The following is a 23,938-nucleotide window of genomic DNA, read 5'->3' on the forward strand; positions in this document are numbered from 1 at the left end:
AACCAAAAGTGGTGATCATCACGAACGACCATCTCTTCATGAGGTTGATGGTCAGCCCCTTAATTAAGGAGTAAAAGTTGATGTGTCACAGTAAACGTCTACCCTAAATTTAGAGGTAAAAAGTCCGTATCTTGATTAGGACATAATTTGAACCCGAAAAACGAATTATTAATCATTCGGTCATTAGGTTTGCTTTTTAGGGATTTTGTTAAATGTTTTTAAAGATGACTCCAAAATATATGTAACTATTTTGTTAAAGGATAATGATAAACTTACTATCTCCTATCACCCATTTACTACTCTATATATAATATCTTTGAAACTTTTATTTTTTTATTATTTTATTTTTAAGTTTTTTTTAAATTTTTTCTTAATATTAAAAAAATATACAATTTCACTAATAATCACGAATAGTACAATCTTTACAGTCAGATCTTAAGTGAGCATTTCTTTATGATTTGTGGGTAAAATGATACTCGTAACCAATATATATCATTTTCTGGCGACTTAGCTGGCCAACGCATTAAAGTAAATAACGAGGTTTCCCCGATCTCAATAAATTGGGAATTATCATTAAAAAAGAAAAAGGAATACCAAAATATCTCCCCAAAGAATAAAAGAATAGACAATGGTCTAAGCAATACAGGCAAGAACATGGAATGGTAGTGATAAACTTGGACAGCTATAAGGTCTAGAAGGGGCTGATCTTGCGAGCCAGCTGTAATAAAAACTCAGGCACAAGGCGTCTTCTTGGAGGGGCCATAGCATCCTTAGAAAGAGCTTCCTTATCACCAGCATGTATCACAGCAACTAACTGGTCAAACAGTTCATCTTTCCCGCCTCTCAAAGGATCCTGTATTAAATGGAAAAATGTTGAGGCTTGCTTAGAAGGACAACAGCTTCCTGCCGTATGCATTAATTAGATCTATGGTCTATATTGAAATTTCCTTTTCGGAATATGAGATATTGGTATATACAAATTTGGAAATATCGGTGCGCATACCACATTGAAAACTACTAGACAAGGCAATGCAACCTTACAAGAAATTATCCCGAGTCATCACTTACATGAAGAAACAAATCTGTATGCGTTTTTCCTTCAAACAGGACTAGCTTTGCTTGGACTCCTGCCCTCTGAAGAGCATCTACAAAAGTTATACTGCGAAAGGCAAGAAACAAGTAGTTGGAAGTATGCCTGAGAATCTTGTAAAAACATTGTAGCCGAACCCAAGTCACGTATATGGATCTCTAATGGCAAGAAGGATATGACAGTTCGTTGAAGTTTCCATTAACATAGCTTCAGCATGGCACTTATTCCATTATCATCGTAGAGGTACTAGGCAGGATCAGGACAGAGTTATATTATGCCCTTTACACACCAACTACATTATCAATATGCCATTTCTTCCATCCTTTCAGAAACGTGAAGAAGGGAAGTATCAAACATAAGACGGATAATATTTTTTATCCCTGTGCACCGTATTTTATTCAATTTCAAATCCAATGAATCGTATTTCCCACTACATTTTTTTGGTAAGTTAGATAATTATTTTATCAAGAGCGGTGCTACTCTGCCGCCCGAGTAGCACTGCTCAGTTTGACCGCTAGTTGTAAAACTAGTTTTTTTTTTTTTTTTTATCATTTTTCTGTTCACATTTTTTTAATGTATTTAAATATTTTTAAAAAATAAAAAAAATACATCAATACATTTAAAATTACTTTTTTCATCATTCGGTAAAAAAAAAAAAAAACCGAGCGGTCAAACCGAGCGGTAACATTTGGACGGCATAGTAGACTTTTCCTTTTATCAATACTAGAAGAGTTTATTTATTTTTATTTACTTTTGACTTTTAAATTCACCAGTGGGTGGGCATCATCATTGTCTTCTTCATTATCATCAGTTCATAGAGATAATTTGAGTAGGATTAGAGGGGAAAGATATGCTCTTAAAGACAAACATATGAAATTTCACTTCTACCTTCGCTTTAAATTATTTCAATCTGGGATATAATGGACCAATGGTAGAAGTAATTCCTCATTTTTTGAATCCTTCCTCTCCTCTTTCCTTCCTACCAAACAACATGAGGAAAAGGTGGACACCCTCTCCTTCCCCCTCTTTTCCCTTACACCATCACCTCCATACTTCATATTTTCCATTCATCATCTTTTTTATTATATTGGTAAGTTTCACAAACACTTTGTAAGTATTGAACCATAACCTCACCCTACATTGTCCACCCCATTTTTTTTCATCGAGGAAGCCCCATTTTGGGATGGAGTTCATTAGGTACTTTCCATCCCTACTATCAAACATAGTGAGCTTGCAGCATTTATTTCAGGGAAGATTCTAACCTGGCGTCTGCTGGAATGGAATAATCTGAAGTTCCATGAAAAAGAATAAAATGAGGCAGGTGAGAAACAGCATCCCTAATGCTTGAGTCCTGTATTTTAAGTTCAGGAGAAAATTCTTGCAGAGACTGTTCACCTTCCATAATGCTGTAATTAAACATAACAAGGAATACATAAGGTGTAAACACTTAAAAACATAAGAATAAGCCAATAGGTTCCCAGCAAACATTATTTGGCAAGTACCTTAAGAAAATGGAGCGATAGAGGCCTCGGTTATGAAAATGATCGACTAAATTGAGTAAATTGTACCTGCTCAATGAATTTTCAGGGGAAAAGAATGAGAGTATGGACCTAAGATAAGCATCCTCCAGTAGATTGGCAAACGCAAAACAGAATTAAGGAATTTGTAGCTAGAATCTTCTCAATGCCATAAAACCAGAATTAAGGTTTTGCATCTTTAAGATGGGAAAGCAAAGAGAGTCCTGTCTACCTATTACGGACACGGAATGGTGCCAGTGGAGTATGGGTAAATGTTTAAAGCAAAGTACTTGACAGATTTATCCCGCTGCCTTCTAGATTACTATCATAAGAACTATAGAAATTTAATTTTGTCGTGCCTCCTATTATATAAACCAAACCTATTTTTTGAAGCCTCAAATCAAATTGGTGTGTTAAACTTGTCACACTTTCTGAACTTTATGAGGACATTAGAGTGTGTACGTGTGTGTGTGTGGAGTATCTTTCAGCAGAAAAATAACGAAAAAATATATGGTATCTACTTTTGGAAATAAGTCTCTCACCTCTGATAAATATATAGCAGCCAGCATAAAGAAGGACCTAAATAGTTGTAACAATCCAAGGAAAGCCCAAGCCACATCAGGACCTTGTTTATGTGAACTGTTTAATAATAACATTTATAGCCTAGGTCTGGCACCTCCTTGAAAGATTGAAGGCCATACCTTTACTACACCTATAATAATCAAAAGGCATGGTAAAACTCCTAGGGGTTGGCTCAAGTAGTAAGAGTCTTGGTCTTGGTTGTATGCTCCCTCAAAGTTTAAGGTCCAAACCCTTGAGTGCAAAGGATTTCCAGGGACCATTTGACTAGGAGGATTTCCCGATGAATTACCCGAGGTGCAGTTGCGGGAAAATCCTTGCAGAGGGCATGTGCACCCCCTGTATTAGTCGGGACTTCGTTCCCCCACACCCAGTGCCAATAAAAAAAGGCATGATAACTTAAGAGTGCATTTACTAGACTGAAGCTCCACAAAATAAAATCAAAGCTTTGCAGCAGAAACAACAGATATGTCACACAGCTGCAATTTGAAAATCAGCACACGCTAATGGAGAAGGCAAATCACAGATGTCCAGCTGTTCCATCCATGTGAACTGTTTGAACATTAAAATCTACTGGCAAGGTCTCATCTAGGTTCACAAAAGGTTAAACCCCAGGGATGATCCTCACAATCATCAAAAAATTTATACTATTAATTGTAACTGGTCAACAATACCATGAATTAAACCTATTGGATGAGGGGCTCAGATCAATGTCAGTAAACTTCTACGAGATTCACAAAATAGTAACACATAACAAAACATACCCTCCAGATAATCCAAAATAAGTTTTTATTTGAGAGACACTCCAAGAAATACTCTCTCTTTTCCCATATTCAGATTCGTTGATTGCTTGCTCCAAGAGAGCACAAGCAGAAATGTGCGCACCAGCCGATTGCCCCATTAGATATATCCTGCTCAAACATGGATGAAGAGATCAATGGAATGGTTTGGAGATAAGATGGGGAAACCCTAAAACTAAGAAAATAGTCTGTCACCTGTTAGGGTCACCCCCCCATTCAGCTATGTGGTTGCAGATGAATGAGATGCCCTGAGAAGCATCTTTCACCATATCACTAATAGTTCCCTGAGGAAAATTTCTGCATGCACATATTATCTGTTATGGCATGCAACAAACACGAGTAGCAATCTCTAACCCAAATGTAAGTATGTTCTAAGTTATATTAAGAATTATATGCAGGTACACCTGATAACTTTGCATAAATTACATAGACAAGATAAATTACATCATTTATAATATAAAGAAATCTATTTTGACAGGTCCTTTCATGGTGGTTCTTTTTTTTTTTTTGGGGGGGGGGGGGGGGGGGGGGGGGGGGGGGGGGGGTGTTTGAGGGCAGCATTCTGATGAACAGTATTGTATCTTGGAACCAAATACCTGTAGTCAATGCATGCCACTATTATGTCTCGTTCTGCTAATTGCTGTCCTAAAAGAGAACCCCACGCTTTGTACCTAAACCAGGCAATGAACAAAAACACATATAAGTGACATTGAAGAAACAAAGTAGACGAATAAATATAATGCAAGGGAATTAATGCTATTATGTACAGCACCTTATACCATACATCTGACATCACAAGTGGGGAAAAAAACTGATGTGGTTAGAAACTGTTTAACCATCAAAGCTCAACCCAGAAGCACCGTAAATTTACAATGAAAGCAGCAATATAAATTTACAATGTGACCTTGGATCTGCTTTTCATCTTATCCTCCATCCTCCCATGTACAAATTAATCCGTGAGAATCCTTTTAACTATATTTTATCTACCTAAAGAGCTCCTCATCAGATCTAATTTGGGAATTATTCTCATTTAGCAAAGATGGGTAATACTTGCCAACTCAGAGTATGTGCTGATCCAAATGCAAATTGACATCCTAAACTCTATGTCAGGGACTCTCTCATAAAAAATATTTAACTTCTTGTCTGATACTGGAACCAAACATCTGTTTGTTGGATGGTGGATTTGGTGGGGTATGTCTTGTAGTATGGTGTCTGCAGGAGCTGTGTGGTAGGTTCTCTTATCCAAATCTCTGCAGGCTTCGCTGTGCTTTTGGGTGTTTTGAAAGTTTTTCTGCAGGTCTTCTTATCCAAGTGGCAGACTGATTATGTTTCTGCAGTTGTTGTTTTTGCTTGTGGCTTCGGTGGATGTGGTCTGGTGTATGTCTCTCTATCATGTAAGGGTGTTGTAAGCAAGGTGGCCACTCCCTCCTTAGCACGATTGTGTATTTATATAGCCTCTCATGAGTAATATATACTACCCTATCCCAAAAAGAAATGGAAACAAACAGTTGTACATCTCCGTGATAGTCAACATCATCATATCATTGAACATTAAACCTATTTAAGCCCTCAAGCTGTGGAAAGGCATGGGTCAATCTGTTGCCCTATATTTAGTGCATAGATTAAGCTAACAGATGAGGTAAAGCAAATAATATGCAGCAATTTCAGGGTGACAAGTGATGCAAAAGCTAGCAGCTATCTCAAATCACTCACCCAATAATCCAAGCTCCACCAGTTACAAATATGACAACTGGCTTGGGTTCATCACTATTTGCAGGTAAATATAGATCCAACCTGTAGAAAAGATGTAAGGATAAAAATGCGACAGTAGAAAATAGCAATTGCATGAGATACATCATCCATGAGCAAGTTTGTAGCTTATTAAAATGAAAATTAAAAAATATGTTATCACCTCTATCTCAATCACATACCTATTTCTTGGTTGCTCTCCATAAACAATACTTCTCCTGACCTGGCTTGAGAAGAAATAATAATATGCCACTGCAGAAAATTAGCAAGCAGGTTAAGTTCTGTTTGTTTGGAAAATAATGTGAAGATGTCCTGAAATACATAATTTATCCTGTAACAGATTGAAGAAAATTATAGAAACCACGCCGCGTGTTTCTGTTCTGGGCATGGATTACACAAGGAATCCCCAAAATTTAGTTTCTCTCATAATCTAGTAATCTAAATAAGCAATCAAATAAAAGTAAAGGCAAAGAAATATAAGGGAATGACGTTTATTCAACATGTAAGACAACACAAACCTTGAAGAAAACCGGGCATAAGTAGCAAGGCATAACAACCAAGAGCAGCTAATCTTGTCATCCATCGGTACCCTACCCTGAATGAAAAGAAATGATAAATTATATGCATATAACTTACGTTTAATAAAACGATCATCGTCATCTAACTGGCTCCCTTATGGCTCACAAAGAAAAGAGAAACCTTTCATCCATCTTTTTTCTCCCTCGGACAGTTAACTACATTAATCAAGGACCTTTCAGTACCAGCAGCAAAGTTGTCCGACCAGTTCATCGTAAAACACTTAATTTGTACAGACGTTCTTTAGTTAGCATTAATACAAGGAGATTGAGTTTCAGTAGAGTAGTACCCTAGATATCGGAGGAGGGTGAAGGTGAGCCGGGTGACGAGATAAGTCTCTGCGGCGGCGTGCCCGAAATCTCGGCTGAAAGACTGAGCCCTGCCGGGGGATGGGCGCCCGGAGGAGGGATTAGCTGATGCTCGGCGCCGGCGCTGGTGGCTATTGGCGGCATCAGTGTAATTGGAAAGCTTGGAAGAAAGCAAGGGCTTAGTGTCGACGTCATTCATGACTATGGACCTCAGATATGAATGAAGAAAACGGAGGGACGGAAGAGAACAGTGGGGGTGGCCGGAGATGGAATTATAGGGGGGAAGGAAGGCAGTGTGGTCTGTGTGGGATTGGTATTTGGATCGCAAGAAGTTAACTGCTGTTATTTGAGAGGGAATTTGAATCCAGCTGGTGCCGTGCATTGCTTTGTTTTCTCGCAGCCTCATTATATAGATAGATTCGATTCCATTTTATTAGTTTTCGGTGCCACTATAAGGTCTGCTTTTGGCTGATGCCGCATAGGTGGCTGATGCCAAGACTTTTTCTTTAGTTGTGGAGAAGACACTGCTTTCTTCTCTGGAGTAATTTGAATCCTGACCACTCGTATCTCGCCACGATACTTTTTTTATAAAATAAAAATAAAATATATAAATGTATATGTATTGACGCGCGTTCTTTTTTAGAGTTCTTGGTTCTTTATCTTATTTTTTTAAATACATCATCAAAATTTACTTTTTTATTTTCCATATTAACTTTTACAATATGTCATTCATCAACTTATTTATTTTTTCTCTATATTATTTAAATATTATTTTTATTTTTTTTAAATATTTCATTTCTATTAATAAATTTATAATATCCATATATTCTTTTTATATTTGTAATTTATTTTTATATACAATGTAAAATAATTCAATCTTATACACGTAAAACAAAAATATATAAACCAAATAAAAATTAAAAATAAAATCAAATATGAAAAAATTGGTTTAAAAATATTTTTAAAATATTTTTTAGAAGAAAATGAAATATATGTATTTTAAATGATGAATAATAAAAAGAATTTGTTTATATGATAAAAATCAAAATAAATAAAAATAAGGAGTAAATGAAATATCAACAATAAAATTTTTTTTACAGAATGAACAGTATCCACTACATGTAATAAGATACTGTAACTAAATGTATTTTACAATTTATTTTACATAATCAGAATTTCTTTTTAGAACAATTCTTTAAATTCTTTATATTTTTTGTATAATAGAAAAACTATTGAGAGTGCTCTTAGTAGGAGGAGGTATATAAATAAATAAATAATTGGATATTAACTAAGGCGTACTTTGCTTTCAAGACTGAGGTTGTGTTTAGTTCATAAATTTAGTTGAACTCAATTAAATTCAATCTAATTTTAAATCAAATTTAATAACTAAACATTCAATTCTAAAATTATTAAATTTATCCTAATTTAAAATCTTTTTACATATAAAACCTATAACTTTTTTTCAACTTAAAATATTTTTATACGTTATATGTAAAACCTACAGTACTTTTCAATTTCTTATAAAAAATATTAAACTCATCTCAATATTTAAACATATTTTAAACTCAATTTAGATGAGTCATATATAACTCCCTTCAGTACTCAACTCATTACTATTAAAAAAGAATTCAACTTAACTGAGCTCAATTTAACATCTAAACACAATCTAAAACCTAAAATTTTAAAAACTTTGAAAATCTCTCATTTTATTATTATAACTTTTTTAAATTTTTATACAAAATAAAATGAACAATTTAACTTTTTCAAATCACAAAATAAAAATAATATTAAAAAATATATTCTAACAATTTTTGTTCAATTTTTTAACTTTAATCTCATATTATCTCATCTCTAAAAACAAACGAAATCCTCTACTGATCAGTTATTTTTTTTTTTTTTTACTTTTACTTTCACCATTTTTTAAAACTATTTAGATATTTTTAAAAATTAAAAAAAAAATCACATATTCAATTAAAAACACTTACTTAATCCCCGAGTAAAAAATAAAAAAAGAATTCGGTCGGTGGAAATCTTCTAGTGTTTTCGGAATAATAATTATACGGTAAATTGAGTGGATGCAACTCCCCATGAGAAGTTTTGGCAGTACATAAAAGATAAAACAAACAAGTATTCAATCGTTGCAAGTAACTTCCAGTAGACTCTAATCATAATGGAAAATTTGTCATGTATCTGACATAAGTTAGATAAAAAGAGTGGATCCAGGTGGGATTTTCACTTTGGACTTTGAGGCTGCCTTCTTCTACTTGTTTCTTCTACCTCAACCACCATCTCTGGACAGCAGAAATTGGAGTATTCAAGAATGGCGCGTAGCGATGGACAAGCGGATTGACAGTCCTCCCAATCTTAGTCCATACACTGTTATGGTAACTTGCAGTGACAGGGGCACGATACATGAGCTTCAATAGCTGTCAAATAACGTGTTTCGACACGGTCAAAAAGCAAAGAAAATACACATAAAAAGAGTCATTACGCACTTTGCTATATATTCTGCAAAGCCTAACACAACCTAAATAGAGAGCAAATAAGAAAATAGAACGAATTCCCCCTTTATTTATACAGGAAATATATATACATACATACATATATATATATATATACATATAAGGGAGCCACTCCATCACTACAGCTTAATATGGTCTATCAAGCCACATCATAAGTTATTGAGATGATTTGAGACCTTTGAGAATATTTAATTCTAGAAACAATCACGAACATTTCTTCTAAAGCTGTCGACAAGACTTCTACATTCCAAACACTTCTTCCTCATTCTTTTAGGCCACTCAGCTGTCTATAAAGAGCCTGCATTGTCTGAGCTAAAGGATAGTAAGAAATGTCCAACAAATTCAAGCTCTCTCTCTCTAGCTCTAAACTTTTCTAATTCTCTCCATTGCTTAACAGCGAATATAGCTAACAACACTTTCGATTGAACAACAAAAAACCAACTCTATAGATGATAACAGACAATGTCACAAACCTGCCAGTACATGAAAGTTTGTATAAGGTTGCGCTGCCACCTGTGCATAACATAGCATTAGAATCCAAGAGACTTCAGAAGTGAACAAAAACATAACAGTGAAAGGAAATAAAAGCTTGCAAGAATTGAAAAGGGAAAATGTCTCTGAGAATCTCACGAGAACAGAGAGACAATTAGGAGGAAGCCAAGTCCAATCTCAGCATGTGAAGACACTATGCTAAGGGTGGTTGTGTTTGACTCCACCCAAACACATGGTCCTTCCAAGTACTTCCTGTCCGTACAAAGAGGAAAATATAAAATCATTCAGTTACATATACCGAAAATAATAAATGGAATACAACGGCTCACATGATAATAGTTTAAACAATTATTTGTTTTAACTTGGGCATTGAAGATAGTTTGCAAGTAGACAAACTCTACTCAATGAAGACGAGGAAACAGCATGACAAGGATTCTGGCGCATCAAACTGAATTAACGACTCTTCAGACTCTGGTCAGTTTCTGAGCAAGGTTGTGTGGTAATAAAGAAATCTAAAAAAGAAGATGAAACTTCCCAAAGAGCAAGTTGACATAAACAACTTCAATCCAACTGTAGTCAACAGCCTCAACCATAAATTGATCATCTCATTGGTGATTCTTCAGAAGCAAGGACTAGTCAAGCAATCTATTATGTCCTAGTGCGTACCAGTCCTATTATGGCAGGGCTATCATACCATAGGAATCCACCCTCATTCAGAAGCGATATAGTTGCCTGTGTAGCACCTTTTAAGACAAACATTTTTTGGTAAGTTTTAGGACAAAGCATAACAATTCAACGCCCAGGTGTAAAAATTAGTCCAATAACAGTGTACTTGGAGTCTCGATTTCCTAACATTATAGGAAAACTATGGAATAGTTTATGGAAATTATATTAAAAAAACATATTAGATGGTATGATTATAAAAAATCTGAATCCTCAAAATAATCTACCACCCAAAAGCCCCCTAGCATTTTTTGATAGTACCATTATATTTGTTCAGATTTGGCAACAAGACGAAAGAAAACCGAATAAGAACTATAGTCATCAAGTGAAACCAAATAATTGACCAACCAAACGTGCATACAATTAAAAGGTTTATAGCTCTCCTACCTGTACAAGGAGGACCGACTGAAATTACGCCTAAGGAACTTTGCAACATGTTCAAGTGCTCGACATAAGATGGGAATTAAAGAAACTGCAACAAAGATCACCTCATAATACTAGGCATGACTATGGAAAAAAGCTAAATATAACAATGGATGGAAGAACCAAAAAAAAAAAAAAACTTAAGAATAAGAACTGAAGGGAAGGTAAATAAGGATGTAAGAGACAAAGCAATTCTCACACTTGAGGCAAAGATTTGAAGTCACAAAGGTAAGGCAGTATATGAAGTAGATAAAATCCTTGGTTGCAATAATGGACTGAAAATAAACTTGCAAAGCCTGAAGATTCCATGCCCTTGGTTTCTGCAACAATATAAGATTGGTTAATTGATCTCAAAGAAAGATAACAAACTAATCATGGCGTGAAAGGTTACAAGGGCACAAAAACAGAATAAAAACTTACCCCATATAGCGAATACACAGAATATAGAGAGGAACATGCAGTGCCCATAAAGGAAAGCCGATATGCCCTTTGTGAAAGATTTCTAGGTATCAGTGGAAAAATTGCAAGCACAGCTACAACAAACACCTGAAGTAAAAAAAGAAATATACGCAATATTAAAAAGAAGTCCAGATGTATGAACAAAACAATAATGGTACAAGGATCTTTCTTTCAACATAAAACGAATGATCCAAAGTTTTAAATTTTTTTAGCAGTTTTTTTTTGTGAGGCTTCTCAAAGGATATAATTGCTAGATTATGATTCAGATGCACTAGAATTTGTTATTTTCACTCTGATCTACACTTGCCTGTAAAGGTATTCAATTCTTCAATGACACTACAAATCCTTCATAAAAGAAGAAAATCATGCTTGAAAGAAAAACACGAACAATAGCAGATCAGCTAGGACTTTGACTAGAAACACAAAAAAAGAGTTAAAAAAGCAATAATTCAAGCCCGGAAAGGTTAATTTAAGGATTCTCTATTAGGGCTGAAGAATTTTCCATCCAGACTGGAAAAACCGACCGGACCGGACTGAAAATTCTTGTGGTCGGTTTCAGTCCATCATTTGTGCGACCGAAAAGGTTTGGTCCAGTCCCAGGGTATGTGATTTTAGGACCGGACCGAAACCGACCGAATTAGTATATATATTTTTAAATATTTTTATACATACAATATATATTATTTTATATAGTAGTTGATAAGTTACTTATATAGTTTTCATCTAATATATTATCATTGACTATATAAAATGTTAAATAATATATGCTATCAATTAATAATGTATCAGAAATCATATGGTAATATATGTAGATACATAATGCATTCATACATACTCTACTATTTACACTTAAGTAAAGTAATTAGGTAATTTTTTTTTAAATACCTAAGTTGCAAGCAAGCATGAATAATCTATGTACAATGAAATTATTTGATATTTATTAACCATATATAAAATGTTAGACTTTTAATTTTTAATATAGGGCATTATTAATAATTATGCATACTAAAGTCTAAGTTAGTAAGTAGTAACGATCAATATCATAAATATAATTATAATTAAATATTTTTTTTAATGAGTTAGTTACATTAATTTACATTAATAATTCACTTAATTTTAATTTTAGTAATTTAAATAATTTTTTTTATTAATTTATTTGCAAAAAAAAAAAAAGATGAAAAAAAATTGGGCCGGACCAAACAGACCGATAGCTACCAGTCCGGTCCCTATGGGTGTTCAGTTCGGTCCAAGGTGGGAAAATCCTGGACCGAAGAGGTTCGGTTTGGTCCCAAAAACCCCCTCCAGACCGACCGGACTGGACCGAATTCACACCTATTCTCTATTGTTTTGATATTCCATATGTAACTCAGTTACTGTTTTGATCGGTAATGGAAATGAACAGAGAAGTGGTGGTAAAGGATTATTTAGCCAGAAGCTAAAAAAAATTATGCAACTCTAGAACAAGGACTGTCAATTCCACAGAGATGAACATTCAACTCTTCCAAATTAGCCTTTCTTCTACTAATGTTGGCAAAATCACACATTTTGCAACAAATATCTGTCTACAGACTGATATATGACTTTTTTACTGTTGTCACTACTTGTCTTTGATATCCCTCTCTTTTCCCTACCTCAATAACAGTTAAAAGATCAGTTCCAAAGTCTAATAGAAAAATAAGAACCAACTTTAAGGAAACAAATACGAATGTAAAATTTATGAAAAGCTAGGGAGAGGAATCTTGTAAGTAATTGGCAAATGCGCACACAACTTTATGCAGCAGTTTAAAATACATGGATGCATGCATAAATGATAATTCAATGTACCCAAGCATTCATAGAGAACTGAATAGTTTGCTGATCCCAGCGTAGAGAACTTGGATTTGGGCCCATAGTTGACGATGTCCCCGAAGTTCGAGTCGTTGACCCTACAGAAATATTACGGTTCAATTTAAGGGCAACAGTAATTTTAAGGCCAGTGAAAGAGAATATAAATGTATGTGAACTAATAAATTTGTAATCTTTTAATTTCAATTTCAGATTAATAGCAAAATCCAAACGTTCAACCTGCGTTACGCGGTCGAGCTTGGTCATTTGAAGATGTTGTTGAAGCAGAGGATGGAGCTGCTGGCCTTGCTGGCTGAGATGAACCGGTAGAAGACATAGCATCTACCACGAGATCAGGATCCTGCTTATCAAATCCAAGAATCAGAAAAGATTGTCAAGGTGCAAGCAAAACCAAATGAAATGTACACAAACAAAAATAAGAACTCATGTATTCCATAACCTTTAAAGAGCATGTGTTAAAAAACAGACACTACAACATGGCATGAACCCACAAAGCAATCCCTCATCCCGTCATAGGGACAGAATCTTAACTGTAAAGGGTAATTCTTTAATTAAAATATCCATCTTTTGGCATGGTAAAAAAAGAATTTCTTTTTTGTACTTTGAGAAGCAGCCAAGCAGGGGAAGCAATAGAAAAGAATGTTGATTGGTGTATTTTCAATCCACATGATAAAGATACAATATTTAGGATAACAACTAATTATTCAATATCATTTATTTATTGGCAAGTCATGCACGCACCCAATGTGTCCTAAGCCCATGATCTCACCCTCCCCATATAAGAACAAGGGAAGTGTCATTTGAGCCATAGCTTTGGCAATCACTCAATAGTCAAACCTTTATTCTTAAACAAGGCAAGTCAAACGTGGCGTTCCACAGGTTAAGCCAAAATACTACAATATATACAGATCCAACGACATCCACACACACGCACATCTCATGTCCAGGACAAGATTTGGAGAAGAAAAAGAAACAACAAGAACCCTTTGAACCCACGTAAACTCCAGATGCATGACCCCACCTGTTAGAATTGTGTGTCAGGTAATTCAAGGGAACACCAGTGCAGAATTGAACCTAGAATTTCACAATCCAAAGCTCACCCTTTGACCACTAGGATGCATTCCAATGGATTCATAATGATCTACATTACAGATAGTTGATTTTTATGTTATAGGGGGAGAAGTGGCCCACCCTGACACCAAAAGAATTGACTGCTGAGCCATATGAGGCAGGAAAGTCTCAAGTACCGTTCTAAGGGAAGAAATTTAACTGCCTATTCTGACAGGGGAGAACATGCCATTCAACAGGGAGATTCTAAAATTGCAGAGGCTTGGTTCAATCAAGCCGCTCAGTATTGGAAACAAGCTATAGCGCTCACTCCAGGTAATTATATTGAAGCACATAATTGGTTGAAGATCACAAGGCGTTCCAAATAACAGCACTCTATTTATTTCTTACATTATTTAATAGTCTTTAGAATTTTTATATATTTTTCTATTATTAAGGCTGATTTGAGTTGAGTATTTACATTATGTATTAAGCTTTCTGAAGTTGGGATTGACAATTATTTAAGTTGCGTGTAACATTATAGACAGTTGATCATGACCAAGAGCAAATATAAAGAAATGACTATGAAATATGAACCAGACCCCTTAACCACCTCTACTTCCTAATTTAGCCCCCCTGAAAAAACCATCCCTTTTCTCTCCATACAAACCAGGACACCAAGAAAGGATGACATATCCCAACAAACACTAAAGACTCACCTTAGTCCACCCAAACCCAAATCCTTTTATAAAAGAATAACTCTCATGGGAATGAAAACAAATAAAGAAAAAATGAATAAACCATATATCAGATGTCTAAATGAAAAAAAAAAAAAAAAGACAACTACAACAACAACAGCCCAAGAAGAAAGGACCATATAATATACAGTAGGAATTGAATCGACATCTAATTGCCACGAAATTCAGTAACCAAACATACATTAACAGAAGAAAAAATAATATTTTTTGATAGGTAAACATTAACAGGAGAAAATATTCAACAATTTGAAATCACAGATTCACAGAGGCCTAAAAGATAAATCCACGCAACCTATGTCAGATTAACTAGAACCAAAACCCCAAAAGATAAAAAGGATGCATTCCCGATATCATTTTTTTTCTTTTTGACAAACGAACTTCATGGTTTTCAGTCCTAATTCTTTAAAATACCGCTCAAAAAATGGGGAATAAAGGATAATTCCAATTCCAGAAAAGAGAAATTAACCCACAATCAAAGAAAAACAAGATGCGGAATTGGTGGGTCAGTCCGCACACAATAAAGACGGACAATTTTTTATATAAGTAAAAGATAGACAATTAAAAATTAACAAACAATGTATAAAAAAAAATTAACAAACCCAACTATGTAGAAGAAACAAATAAAAACCCAGTTGGGATTCATGGGTCACAAGCCCTAACTCTAAAGAAGACAACTTTATCGTAAAATCAACAATAACAGAGAGGAATTGTGGGGAGCGATAATTGTACGGACGATGTAGCGCTGGTAGAACTTGCGTTTGAAGTGGTCAACGACATCAGAGCGGGAGGCCATGTTGGGAGGGATGAGGATGTTGGACCAATAGTCGGCCCATCTGGAATCGTTCTCGTAGTCGTAGGCCGCCGCCGCTATTCTCTTAACCCTCTGCTGACCCTCCGGTGACTCTTCACCCATATCTCTTTCTCCTCCCCTTCCACGACAGCAATACTACCAACACCGCTATATGCTAATTTTTCCACCAAACTTCCAACAGTCTGGTCATGGCGAAGTGAATTTTATGAAGATGAGTAAAATATTATTAAAATATATATTTTTTTTAATATTATTTTTATTTTAAAATTTAAAAGAATTAAATTATTTATTTTATTTTATATGAAAATTTAAAAAATTATAATAATTAAATAAAATAAAATAAAATAAATTATGAAAACAAACAATTATTAGAATATCAAAAATAAATGGGATAATCACGTGCTCAAAAGACTCTGTACAAATTAAAAATAAGGTAAAAAAAATTTACATAAATAATCTTATAAGACACTTGGAGTTGGAGTCTTCGCTTCTTTTTTTTTTTTAATTAGTAAATTTAAAATTTATATAAAAATTATTTTTTAATGGTGGCCTCTACTATTTTCAAAATTAATATGCAAAAACTACACACTCTAAGACTAATGTCTCGTTTGGAGATTGAGATTAAATGAGATGAGAAGAAAGTTCAGTGAATAATTGTGAAATAATTAGAGGTGGGCAGCGAGGCCCTACCTTCACATAGAGGGACGGGCAACCCCACCCCGCCATGCCCCGCAAGGTAAGACAACTGGATGGAGTGGGGCTGTATGGCCCCAACAGGGCCTCGCCCTACACAAAAATTTTTTTATATAAATATTTATTATTCTTGCTATATATAAATATATTAATATGTATTAAGTATAATTTTTACTTAATACTTTGTGTAAGTTGTAGTGTAGTAGGGTGACTCTTTTATATATTACTTTGACAATATAAATCTCACACTTAAACAATGTGAGACTTTTGTATTACACAACAACTTACACAAAATATACACTAATAAATTTATATAGTTTTTAAATTATAGTCATATATACAAATTTAAGTTTACAATTTGAGTCTAAAAATATGTTTTTTTATCACTTTTAAACCTAGAAATGACTTTTAGACCTCGTGGATTGTAGTCTATTATTGATGTGGGCTGGGCAGAATGAGAGTCCGTCCTCACCCCTGGGATGCGGGGGCGGAGGGCAGGGAGGGGAGCTACCCCACACCATACGGTGCGGATAGCACCACTAGAAATAATTTAAATTAAGATATTTTATGAGATTTTGGGAAGTGAGAAATACAAAATTAAATAAAAATATTAGAAATCTAAAATATTGTTATAATATTATTTTTGTTTTGTGATTTAAAAATATTGAATTACTTTTGTACTTTATTTGGAAGTATGGAAAAATTGTAATAATTAGACAAAAAAGTTAATGATTTGAAATTAAAAATTATTTGTATTTGAATGATGTTTAGATATTGAGATGAGATGAGAAATCTAATCTTAACATCCAAACAAAGCGGACATCCAAACTAACCCTAAGGCTTTGTTTGGATGTTGAGATAAGACGAGACAAGATGATAAATTTGTAAATAATAATTAAATGGTTTGTGAATAATAGTAAAATTGTTTGAGTTAAGATATTTTATTAGGTTTTGAAAAATGAGAAAGAAAATGTTGAATGGAAATATTATAAAGTTAAAATATTATTAGAATATAATTTGTTAATATTATTTTTGTTTTGAAATTTGAATAAGTTTGAATTATTTTTGTATTTTGTTTAAAAATCTGAAAAATTTGTAATAATTAGTTAATGATTATAAGAAAAAATTAAAAATTATTTATATTTAAGTGATGTTTGGGAAGGAAATTAGAAAAAATGAAGTAGTATGAGATGGATTGAGATATACATCAAAACCCGTCCTAAATCAACTGTTATTGTTTTAGATTATTTTTTTCATTCTCAATCTTCTGTTTGATCAAGTCTACGTCAAGAAGGAAAGTTTATGCAAGTCTCTTAAAAGTAAGACAAACTTGCAAAATAAATCTATTTTTAATTACAGATCTATCTTTTTTTTTAAATAGTAGTGTTAGATACAGTTTTAAAGTGTGCGACACTCATACACTCTTAGGATCAATTATTAAAAGAATAATTTTTTATATGACGCTTAGATTTATCTAATTTTTTTAAAGAAAGTGTGCGAGACTTAGATATCTAAGACTGTAAATATCATTTATATTTCTTAAAAACTTCCATATGCAATATTTGTATCTTTACTCTATTTTAAAAGACATTAATTTAAATGATTGGGCGCTGCTACAGCAATCGCTTGTGCATCCTGCTTTCGGTTCCCGCTTGACTTGGATTGCCAGTTTTGCTTTTTTATTTATTTTATTTATTTTTTTAGCATCATTTCAGAGCTTGTCCCTTCCCTCCCTAGCAGATCTCGCCCCAATCCATTTCAGAACTCACTCGCCCCTTGCAAAACCCCTTGAAACTCCTCCCCCAAACCCCTACCCGACAGATCCCGTCAGGCACCGATACCATTTCTGCCTCTCTGAATAGTTGTTCCTCCACTCTTCCTCACCACCTGAAAAAGAAACACCAAAATATTCTTAAAGATGTGCTCTTTTTCGTTGAATGCATCATTATTATACATTCATGCAACAAAGATCACGAGCTGTTAATGGACTTTGCAGACCTCAATACACCCGAGAAAAATACAATTGTTGTATCCAACAGTGATGCAAAAAGAGAATAAGGCTAATTGCATTAAGGGTCTAGAAGAATATTAAAGCAAGTCAGTCAGTTATTGCTGAAAAAATCTCGCTTTTGTTTTTTATATAAAAGTTAATATTTCCAAGTCCAAAGTCCAGAGCCCTAATTGCATCAAAATCGTGCAGAAAATCAACATAAATGACAGACCATTATCACCTTCATAAGGACATCGCCTGCGTGAAAGTCCTCAGCTTTGCTCTTGACCAATGTCCTGGGCCATGAAAACTTTACGAAGTAATACAGAGTCAGCAATCTCATTACCCAAAAAAAGGAAAAAAGCGTACAAATTGAGAGAAGTGGCATTTCTTAAACCTTGCTTTTCTTCGAACTCCCATCTCTCATTGTCGCACAAACTTCATACAACAATCAAGATTTACAAAAGCTAATTTCAATTCGTTCTTCAACTATACAAAGAAATTTTACAGTGAAAAAATGAACCAAAACCATATAGAAAAATCAAATCTCAGAAAAAAAAAAGAAAGAAAAAAAGTGAAACACCTTTGAAACCTGTATCCCCCCTCCCCCCTAGAATGAATTAAAATATAAGAGGAAAAAAAACCGATTTAATCCCAAAACAATAGGAAAAAACTAATTGAGTTGCAAGAGCATAACCGAATGACTCAGCAGACAATACATTCTGTTTCCTCAGGTAATAGAGAGAAGGAAACAATTGATAGAACAAAGAAAATCTCAATTTCTCGACATTTTATCTTTTGGGCTTCCAAACATTTAGATAAAACTCAAGAATACTGAGAAGAAGAGTTTTCGTTTCACTTCCTATTTTTAGGATTAAGTTGAGAGAAAACAGAGGAAATGAAACAAAAGAATTTGAAAGGGAAATGGAGAAAGGGAGAGTGGGATGCCACCTGGGATGCTATTTTTTAATCCATTTTGCACGCCACTGGGATGCCACATCAAGCGGGATGAACAAGCAGTAGGCCTAGTATTATTCTAAATGATTACATATAAAATTATTTAAAATGTTTTATCTAGAAAAAATCTAAGAAAAAGAGTACCGTTACTTTTCAATGTTTTAAATGGTTTATCAATGATTTTACAAATGTGATAGATTGTACAGGTGTATTTGGATATTAAAATGAGTTGAGTTGAGATGATAAAATATTGTTAGAATATTATTTTTAATATTATTAATATTTAAAAATTTAAAAATTTAAAAATTTTGAATTGTTTATTATATTTTACATTAAAATTTTAAAAAGTTGTAATGATAAGTTAAGATGTGTTTAGATTCTAAACGTAAAAATTATGATGATAAACATTATTTATTTATTTATTTATTTTTTCTAGAACCAACAATCTCTCTATTTTCTTTACCAATACGAAGAAAGTGCCCATAAATTAAATTACAAGTCAACCAATGGTAGGATTCCATTTGAGAAAGCGACGTTCAAATAATCGACTTTTTCATGTTAAAAGTGCATATCACTTATAGTTTTATAAAAAGTATTACGGCATACAGCCATGAAATATATAAATATTATACAGTTATTTTAAAAAAATATATTTATTATTAAAAAATTAAAATTTTTTTTTCTTATAAATCTCATATTTATTCACTCTTTTTAAAATAATCATGCAATATTTGCGTACTCATATAACTATCATTTCTTATTCCAAAAATACAATTATGAGGGGTGAATAATCAAGGCAATCTAAAATGGATTCTAGTTGGCAACAAATACAGGGCTTGCAAGTCCTGGGGAGTGCTAAGCTTTTTCTATGAAAAGTCTGTCATGACATTTTGCCAACTAGGAAAGATTCGGTTAAGAGGCAGATATTAGAGTCTCCTTTGTATCCCATCTATACTCTAAAATTCCTCAATCTGTCACTTTTTATGGACCTGCCCAGCAGCAAGCGATGTGTGGTCAGAGGAAAGCAGCCCAATCCAAAAGTGGTCGGGTTTAGCTGTTGACTTCCTTTAGCTGTGGAAGAATATGACTGTGAAGCGCTTTCGACTCGTTTAGATACAAAAATATAGAAATCATCTCGTCTCATCTTGCAACTTTTTCAAATTCGAATTATTCTTAACAGAGAACGCTTTCAGACTCTTATGTTTCATTGTTTGCAAGATGAGCGGCGAGAAGCCTGTAAGATCAATTTAGCAAGCTTTGAGTTGTCAAGGTTGCTACGTATTTCTTCGTCTCCTTCTGGGAAGACTTCTTGTCTCCTTCCTGATAACAAACCATGCATGTGCAACCCATTCTCTAGTTCAATGGACTCTTCCAATCTTCGTACCACTCTTTCGAAGCAAAGATATCGTCCGCTTGCTCCATTATCCATTGCTTCGTAAACATAGACATGTGACTCTGCCACTTTTTTAACATCTCCGGTAGCTAGGATGCCTTGTCGTAGCATGCTCTGCCCACCTTCGTTTCAAATATTATTAGAAACATAGAGATTAACTTGTGAACTTTTTTGAAGTAGAAATATTATTTGCAGGCATAGGCTTGAAACTCGTGGATGGCAGATTCACACATCTTGTCATGTCTTTCCGACCAAAAATTGACAGGAAGTGGAGAATAAAACTAAAGGGGAAATATCAAATACCTTAAAGGTATGGTACAGAGGTTTCTTTGTGAGCATTTGGGAATGAGGGGGCCATGATCAGTCCAGGGCACAGAGTAACAAGCTCCACTTTCATTTCTTTAGACTTCTTCCAGGCAACTTTCTCTGCTACAGTCTTGCCCAAGGCCAGCCAAAGCTGTTCATCACAACAAATGAAGAAACCATTATCAACTACAATCAAGAATAAAGTCGTGCCCTTTGAACTAAGAGAGACAAACAATGTGTGGAAAGGATGGAACTTTCAAAACTATGTATATTTAAATCATGGGATAGGCATAGTAATTCAACCAATCTAGTTAAGGTGGGAGCTTTTTTTTCACAAGGTGAAAGATGTTAAGATAAAGACTGGCAACCTAGTAGAGAGAGAGAGAGGGCTTGAGAAATAAAAAGGTTCAGGAAACAATAATAGCACCTTTTCAAGCGATGAATTGCTTTCAATTATGCTGTTAGTGATCATTTAGAGCCTTTAAAAAGGATGGTGCTGAAAGATAACAGTCACTGATTTAACTGATATAATGATAATCGAGGGTCATACTTGACATATTTAATTGAAAACAGAGTTAATACTGCCAAAACCTCAATCCATTATGCAGAATGCTAACGATGAGGCTTCTAATAGAGTCAATGAAATAAAATAAAAAAAAAAGCTGGAAGTACCTTGTTGTCTCTGCGGAACCCTTCATCACTCCAACTAGTCTCATCAACAACACTCTCCACATTGCCACCTTTCCAGATAGAAGAAAGGAGAAGATGTAAAGACGCATCTCTTTTCATATGCTGCTCTACCACAAGCTTCAATGACATTCGTTACTCCTTCAGCCTCAAGAGGTACCATTCGTTCCTGAAAATTATCATGCAGTTGGTATAGAGATAATAAAAAGGTCACTGGCTTAAGAATTGCCATGCACTCGGGATGAATTATTGAAGATGCGATGATTATACTTGATAATTGAAACATTTGTAGAGTAAACTTACTGAATAACCAGAGACCCCATGTGGATCAACAAAGGAAGAGGTGTGAAAAATAGCATGACAACGTCTAAAAGCATCGCAGAGGCCCTCCACATCTCCAACGCTTGCTACTACAACGCTTTCTAGTTGATTTATCCTTTCATCTCCTATCAGCTCCCTCAACTCCTCAAAATCCACCATTGAATAAAATTAAAAAGAGTAATGCTAGATATAAATCTCAAATAGATAAGTCTCATATAAATTTTTTATAAAATAATAGATCTCACTAATAAATAATAGTTTCTTTTACACTTTTTTAAAATAGGATCTATTTTTTTACAAAAATTTGTATAAAACTTATCTATTTAAAATTTGTACAAATCATTTTTCAATTAAAAAATAACATGGCGTGAACCACAAAGTCTACCAATAAGGTTATAATATTTGGTTGTGCTTTAAATGTCTACTCAAAGCTGGCCTTGGTTGGGTCCCTGACAGGATCCATCGGCGACAATAATCATTTTGAACAATTATACTTATCATCCACGTAGTGCTCACTGCTCACACATCACATACCATTTATTTTAATTTATTTTTTATTTTTTTCTATAACAAATATATGATATATAATTAATAAGTAGAACAATTTAACTAATTTAATAAGAATAAAATAAAATAATAAATAAATAAAAATATTAAAATATATAAAATGTATAGTGTAAGATGATAAATAGCATTCTTTAATCATTTTTTTATGTGCGGTTGAGAAAAATCAATCACTTACCAACAAAATATTTTATTAGATGAAACTCGAATGCACGGTGTGGCAATACGGCAGCCGTACAAAATAATACAATACAAGTGCGGCTGAACACTCTCTGCACACTTCACATGAAATTTTTTTTTTTTTTTTCTTTAAACCCAGCACATGGTGTTCTGCGGCTGGCTGTAGACTGATGCAAATAATTACTAAATATAATATATATAGTGAAACCCTAATTGATGGATAAATCCTAATCAGAGGGTTGGGTTGGTTGAAGAGCTTAAAACGGATCCAAGGCTTTATTGCAATGAATTTTTATCAGATCGATTCATCAAATCAGACCGCCATGAAACAAAATTAGGCTCCATGCAAAAATGCAAGCACTGATTAGTTTTTGAGTGGAGTACTGACTCTATGGAGACATCTTTGTACTTTGGGATGCACCAGAAAGGTTTTTTTTTTTTTTTTGTTTTTGTTTCAGGTACCATTCTTCCTCATTAGCTGTATATAAGGCTACAAGGAGCAAGCGCAAAGAATATAGAAGGAATCTTTATCCACAGTGAGACTCACTATCACCATGGTTAGCCTATTTTCTTTCTTTTAAAAAAGGTTATTTTCTGTAAGTTGGTTCGATGAAACCAATAGAAGATTTGCACCGATCAAAACATAATTTTCTTTAAGCATACCTTGATTTTGGATAGTGACACGAACCGGGTAACCGTGAGCCTGAAGCTCCTTCACTATGTGAGAACCCAAGTAAGAATTCCCACTTGTCACACAAACCAAATCCCTCTTTCTTGCACTCAAACTGCATTTGTTTGGATTAGTAAAACAACTGTCTTGTTTCTGCTTCAAAGCTAGCGGCACCATCAGTTTTATCCTCGCCATCTCTCTCTCTCTCTCTCTCTCTCTCATGCCTGCATGGCAAATTTTAATTGATAAAGGAGGGGCTGCTTCTAATTGGGTTATATTGGTAGATGAAGAATATTAGATGGAAGAGCACGAGGGTGAGTGGTAAGTGCATTGCCAGAATGCAGACCTCCTTTTGCCCATCCCTCCAGCGTGTCAAGTTAATCACACGATGCAAGTTTCGAGTGGGCCAAATTAAAATCAATTTTCTTGGCTAGTATCACATTTGTGGGTATCGAGATAGACAAAATTATCATAGAAC

The 23,938-nt window shown here is 34.2% G+C and overlaps 2 protein-coding genes and 1 pseudogene across 2 annotated transcripts; all 3 read right to left on the bottom strand.

Moving 5' to 3' along the window:
* Positions 1 to 552: 552 nt before the first annotated feature.
* On the bottom strand, positions 553 to 7,100 carry LOC121249577 (probable isoprenylcysteine alpha-carbonyl methylesterase ICMEL2). The gene is made up of 11 exons (XM_041148296.1): positions 6,601 to 7,100; positions 6,254 to 6,330; positions 5,918 to 5,987; positions 5,700 to 5,780; positions 4,583 to 4,657; positions 4,182 to 4,283; positions 3,951 to 4,097; positions 2,593 to 2,658; positions 2,353 to 2,496; positions 1,069 to 1,159; positions 553 to 853 (listed from the first exon to the last, which is right to left on the bottom strand). The coding sequence occupies exons 1-11, from the start codon at positions 7,023 to 7,025 to the stop codon at positions 692 to 694; spliced, it is 1,440 nt and encodes a 479-aa protein (XP_041004230.1). The 5' UTR covers positions 7,026 to 7,100; the 3' UTR covers positions 553 to 691.
* A 1,559-nt stretch (positions 7,101 to 8,659) lies between these two features.
* Positions 8,660 to 15,909, bottom strand: LOC121249578. Its single transcript, XM_041148297.1, has 9 exons — positions 15,622 to 15,909; positions 13,303 to 13,423; positions 13,063 to 13,163; positions 11,200 to 11,325; positions 10,979 to 11,099; positions 10,744 to 10,828; positions 9,772 to 9,885; positions 9,615 to 9,654; positions 8,660 to 9,045 (listed from the first exon to the last, which is right to left on the bottom strand). Exons 1-9 carry the CDS (start codon positions 15,799 to 15,801, stop codon positions 8,893 to 8,895), a joined length of 1,041 nt encoding a protein of 346 aa, XP_041004231.1. The 5' UTR covers positions 15,802 to 15,909; the 3' UTR covers positions 8,660 to 8,892.
* Positions 15,910 to 20,459: 4,550 nt separating this feature from the next.
* On the bottom strand, positions 20,460 to 23,820 carry LOC121249579 (annotated as a pseudogene).
* Positions 23,821 to 23,938: the final 118 nt, after the last annotated feature.

The sequence above is a fragment of the Juglans microcarpa x Juglans regia genome, chromosome 2D, assembly GCF_004785595.1.
Source record: "Juglans microcarpa x Juglans regia isolate MS1-56 chromosome 2D, Jm3101_v1.0, whole genome shotgun sequence".
NCBI classification, from domain to species: Eukaryota; Viridiplantae; Streptophyta; class Magnoliopsida; order Fagales; family Juglandaceae; genus Juglans; species Juglans microcarpa x Juglans regia.

Bases quoted from the DNA above. Each gene is read 5' to 3' on its own strand.
- LOC121249577 (XM_041148296.1), bottom strand. From the start codon at position 7,025: ATGAGGCTGCGAGAAAACAAAGCAATGCACGGCACCAGCTGGATTCAA. The intron at 4,284-4,582 runs GTATTTGGTTCC...ATGTGCATGCAG, and splicing joins GTGGCATGCATTGACTACAG to AAATTTTCCTCAGGGAACTA. The intron at 4,098-4,181 runs GTGACAGACTAT...ATGTTTGAGCAG, and splicing joins TGGGGGGGTGACCCTAACAG to GATATATCTAATGGGGCAAT.
- LOC121249578 (XM_041148297.1), bottom strand. From the start codon at position 15,801: ATGGGTGAAGAGTCACCGGAGGGTCAGCAGAGGGTTAAGAGAATAGCG. The intron at 13,424-15,621 runs GTCCGTACAATT...TTTGATAAGCAG, and splicing joins AGTTCTACCAGCGCTACATC to GATCCTGATCTCGTGGTAGA. The intron at 9,886-10,743 runs GTAGGAGAGCTA...TTGTACGGACAG, and splicing joins AGTCGGTCCTCCTTGTACAG to GAAGTACTTGGAAGGACCAT.